General features: G+C 28.4%; 1 protein-coding gene across 1 annotated transcript; it reads right to left on the reverse strand.

Moving 5' to 3' along the window:
* Positions 1-3,469: 3,469 nt before the first annotated feature.
* Positions 3,470-4,336, reverse strand: LOC145839716 (E3 ubiquitin-protein ligase DTX3L-like). The gene has a single exon (XM_082947240.1). The coding sequence runs from the start codon at positions 4,334-4,336 to the stop codon at positions 3,470-3,472; it is 867 nt and encodes a 288-aa protein (XP_082803366.1).
* Between the last annotated feature and the right edge of the window lie 315 nt (positions 4,337-4,651).

A 4,651-nucleotide genomic window follows, 5' to 3' on the forward strand; every position in this document is an offset into this window, starting at 1 on the left:
TTGAATGGTTAAATACTAACTATACTTTTGAAATTTTGGCCTAAAATAAAAATAAAAAGTTTTTCTTTAAACACAGCTTTTAGAAGATAATTATAAAGGAATAGTCTTTTTATTTAAAAAATACTAGTATAAAAAAACTTGTATGACTTTCAACCCACATTTTATTGTCAAAGTTTTCTGTTCTTAGGTGCTTTGTTAGATTGTTTTTTTTCTCTAAAAAGAACCTTTTATAAAGTCTAAGTTACTGTGTTTTAATGGTTTTTTATTGCATTTAAAAAGTAATTAAATGCAAAAACAGTTACTTGATGAATTAGCAACTTGATTGTTCATCATCGGCATTTGAGCTTCTGTTTATAAATTTGTTATATTAAAATAAAAGTAATTATTATTTCTAAGTTCTAAATTTGTTTTTTATACTTCCCACAAAGATAAACAAAATTTTTGTGTGCCTTAAGTTATTTATATTAGACTTTTATATCATAAAACATTTTCTTTTTTGTTCAGCTTGTTCAAAGTCTTATTTTGAAGCTAACTAAAAATATGTAGAAAATAATATTTAATCTAAACAAATTACCTTTTAAATCGAAATAAATTTGTAAACAAATGTCTTACTCACTAAAAAAAGGCTTGTAAAAATTTAAAAAAGGTAATTATAGAGTTTAAAAGTAACATTTGTTCATTTTCGCGTTTGAAAATTCTAATTAGCAAAGCATTTTTTTAAGTTGTAGGAAAAAAAATAAACACAATTTTGTTTAAACTATAGCTCAAACTACTAAACATGTTTAAGAAGTTTCTTAGAAAAATATTTGGAAATAGAAAGATTATTGTAAAAAGTTTATTAGTACCTTAGTAGTTTTCGTCCAAATTTGAATGAAGTTATTTAAATTCATCAAAAGTTACTATTATTGGAGGCTTCAGCATTTGATCTAATATTCATGAATTTGTTATAAAAACAAAAAATATCAAACAGTTATTAAAGTTTTCAAAGATTTCTTATTTATTAAATTTAAACGAATATATTTGTTTGTACTCTTTAATATAAACTTGTTTGTTAATTTGAAGTACCAATTTTCTACTATAGTTTAACAGGTTTTCTGTTGCTTTTGATTAAGAGAATGTATATATCAGTTTGTGTGTTGAACTAAAACTAGGCAAAATAAGTTGTTATTCTTTTTACAAATAATGTAAACAAAATAATAAGTAGACAAAAGGTAAAAAGCTAGATGCCTTTTTTAAATATAACCAAACTAAAAAATACACATAAAAAGGTGTAGCTTATTCTAATGTAACTTTTGCTAAACATTACGTAAATTTACAACTTAATAAGATTTTACTATTTCAAACTGTAGGTTGTAAGTTGTATTCAAATTTTTCAATGAATAAGCTTTAAAAAAGTGTACAAATGCTACACAATATAAATATTATATTTCTTTTGAAACCAAATGTAAAATTGTTTATATAGCAGAGCTTATAGATTAAGCGTTTTAAAGTTAAGAAGTTTAAAAACTTGTACATTTTGCACTATATTTTCAAAGGCTAGTTTCATGACTACCTAAAAAGTAAACATCCATTCTACTTACAACTTAATTTAATAACTTATATTTAAAGGAGTTTTAAACTAATTTTAAAGCAGAGATTGATAACTGTTTTAAACATTAAAACATAGTGTACTTTAACTTCTTCAAGCACAAAAAAATATTTCAATTACACTACAAACCTTCCAATACGACTAAGTTCGGCAAAAATCAAGAAATAAAAATAAATTCCTTTTCGAAACATAACTATACCTGTTAAACAGTGACTTGAAGCGGCATTTCTTTGAATTGATTCAAATTTTGACTTTTCAGTTACAGAACTGATTCCATGAGCTAAAGTTATTTAGTAAAAAGTCTAGTGATTTCAGTTTGACGTTAATTCTTTTTTATATACTAACATTTATACTTAAGTTTCTATGAAAAAAACTAACGTCTCGATTTAGTGACGAAGTACATACATTAAAATAAAAAGTTTAAGTGTGTAAACAAAATTAACTAACATATAAAAATGACGTTTACCGCTTGTAAACCCCTTTTAATTTTGTTATTAAAAACTTAATAAAATCTATACAAGAAACGAGAAAGCAAAAATGTTTACTAAAAATTTGTTACCTAACTTGTTTACCATCCGAATGATATTTTTATTCTAAAATGTGTATAGTTGAGTTAACTACAACAAAATAAATCAATTAACTGGTATCAGGTTGTGGTACATACATGGTGCTAACAGAATTGTTGAAACAGGCTTTCCAATCGCTGTTTAATTAATTAGAAATTATTTAATGATAAATCATTGTACATTCTATGCCTGAAATAAAAGTATAAAACTATCTGAAAATTAGTGTTGACAGTTGATGAACACTTTAAAATTTTAGATGTACACTCTTTTTTGTTTCTACGCGTGGTTTTTATTGTTTATAAAAAACATAACAAACTAAATTTGTAAAATATAACTGTTTTTTAAGTATCAGAAACAAAATACTTTGTATACTGACTGAATTAAATAGATTAGGATTAGAGACTGTTGAAAAAGTTGGTCCTTTAGATTTACACAACTGAAAAGATAAGCTTCTTGAATATAAAGTGTTATTATTAAAGAAAAATCAATTTATCTGATAAAAAATAAAAATGTTATATATCTATATACAGATCATTAAACTTACAGTTCATCACGTGTCTGTTAATTTCTGATAAATTGAATTTCTTTTAATAGTAAATTTTATTTTACGTAAAAGTACCTATAAAAATTAAAAGAGATATGATTTGCAAGTACAATATAATAAAAAAGATAGTTTAATAATTTTTTATTTTAGTTTAAACAAAATGAAAAGATTTCTTTTAGATAATTATCGTTCTAACTTAACAATAAATTTAAATAAATATGAAACTGAAAAAAATTTTAAAGTTATTAATAATATTTTTTCTATAGTGTGATTTTTCACTCTAGATGTGAAAGAACAAATAATTAGACTAAATATTCGTACATATATGTATTCAAACATAACAACTAGAGTAATGTTCATAAATGATTTAAGCATTTATTTTGTATTTAATTGAATAAATCTGTTAGTTTAATTAAATAGATAGAAATTTCGAACTTTTTTAAGTCACTAAATGAACTAACATAAATTAGTATATATTTAAGCTATAAGAAATACTTGCTAGCTATATAAAACAGTCAATAGTATTTTCTATACTTTATAAAGACAAAAACTTCATAAGCTTACGCAGAACTGCAAGAAAAACGTTGTGCAAGTACGTTACACGGTTTACCGAAATTTTTCTTTCAAATCAAATTGTTTTTTTAGCCAGTAATTGTTATTATAAAAGACATAACTCAAATAAATAAATTATATTAAAAACGTACAAGTTGTTCACACGCTCTAATAACTTATAAATAAAAACCTACACACAAACTTAATTTTAACATTCTTCTACTGAATTCCCATGGCTTTCATATCTTCAACGACGCGTTTCAGGTACGTGGCGTCAGGAAACCCAAACTCATCAATCGGCTTGATGCTGGTCTTGTGGTGGATGTCGTTCCAAGTGATCCTGTTGTCGGCATTGAGCGCCAGGCTCCTCCCGATCGTGAACGTCCTCTTCATCTTCCACGCCTGCTTGAACAGCTCGAGGACGCGGTTGCCTTGCGCGTTATCCGGCAAGTACGCCGTCCACAGTATCCCGTTGTAGTACGCGCCGGGGTTCTGGTGCCTGTCGTCCTGAATCCCGTTGTTCATCGTGTACGTGATGACGATCACCCGGCAGTCTTCATGGCCCGCCAACCTTCCCTTCAGCAGGTCGCTGACCTCCCACACCATTCGACCCGGCGGGCAGCTTCCTTCCATGTTCGGTCCGCACACCCTGCATATCGGGCAGCGCTGAGAGATTCTGCACGCTTCTCGGATGCACTTGGAGTGAAACTTGTGCACGCAGCGCGTCATCTTGCTCACCTCCATGCCGTTGTTCATACTTTCCAAGCAAATCTCGCAGTCATCGTCGGAGCCAAGCTCGCGTGAGAATGGAACAAAGAACTTGTCAGAGTTTTCTTCATTTTCGCTGCCGTAATTGTATATGGCTTGCTGCCCGGGTATAAGGGGAGAATACTCTTCACAAACATCCGTCCATAGGCCGTCGCGTTCCTCATCAAAGAAGTATTCTTCTGGGTAATACCACTTGGAAGCGTAATAGTTGGCCAACATTTTAGACTTTTTCACTAGTTTACACTTGAACAGTTTGTTAGGTTTAGTCCCCATGATCTTTTTCAGGTACGACGCTTTTCGATCTGAGCGTTTTCTCATATGGGTTCTAAACATGTTGATTGCATTAAACAAAACAGTCTGTTGAATACATAGCTTGTTACTTGATCAGTTATCAGTATACTTTTGAATCAATTTAAGTGCAACTTTAATGTTTCATTTAAATTTATTATGCTTACAGTGTTCATTTAAGCTTGTATTAATACTTAATATAAATTACAATTTTTTTTTACAAAACAAGTTGAAATTAATCAATATGAAAAATAAATTATATTTACTAACAATCAAACCAATTAACAAAACCTAAATTAACTTTCCTTATATATTACTTATATGATGTTTATAAACACTTATACT

Source organism: Thalia democratica, chromosome 1, assembly GCF_965202585.1.
Source record: "Thalia democratica chromosome 1, ktThaDemo2.hap1.1, whole genome shotgun sequence".
NCBI classification, from domain to species: domain Eukaryota; kingdom Metazoa; phylum Chordata; class Thaliacea; order Salpida; family Salpidae; genus Thalia; species Thalia democratica.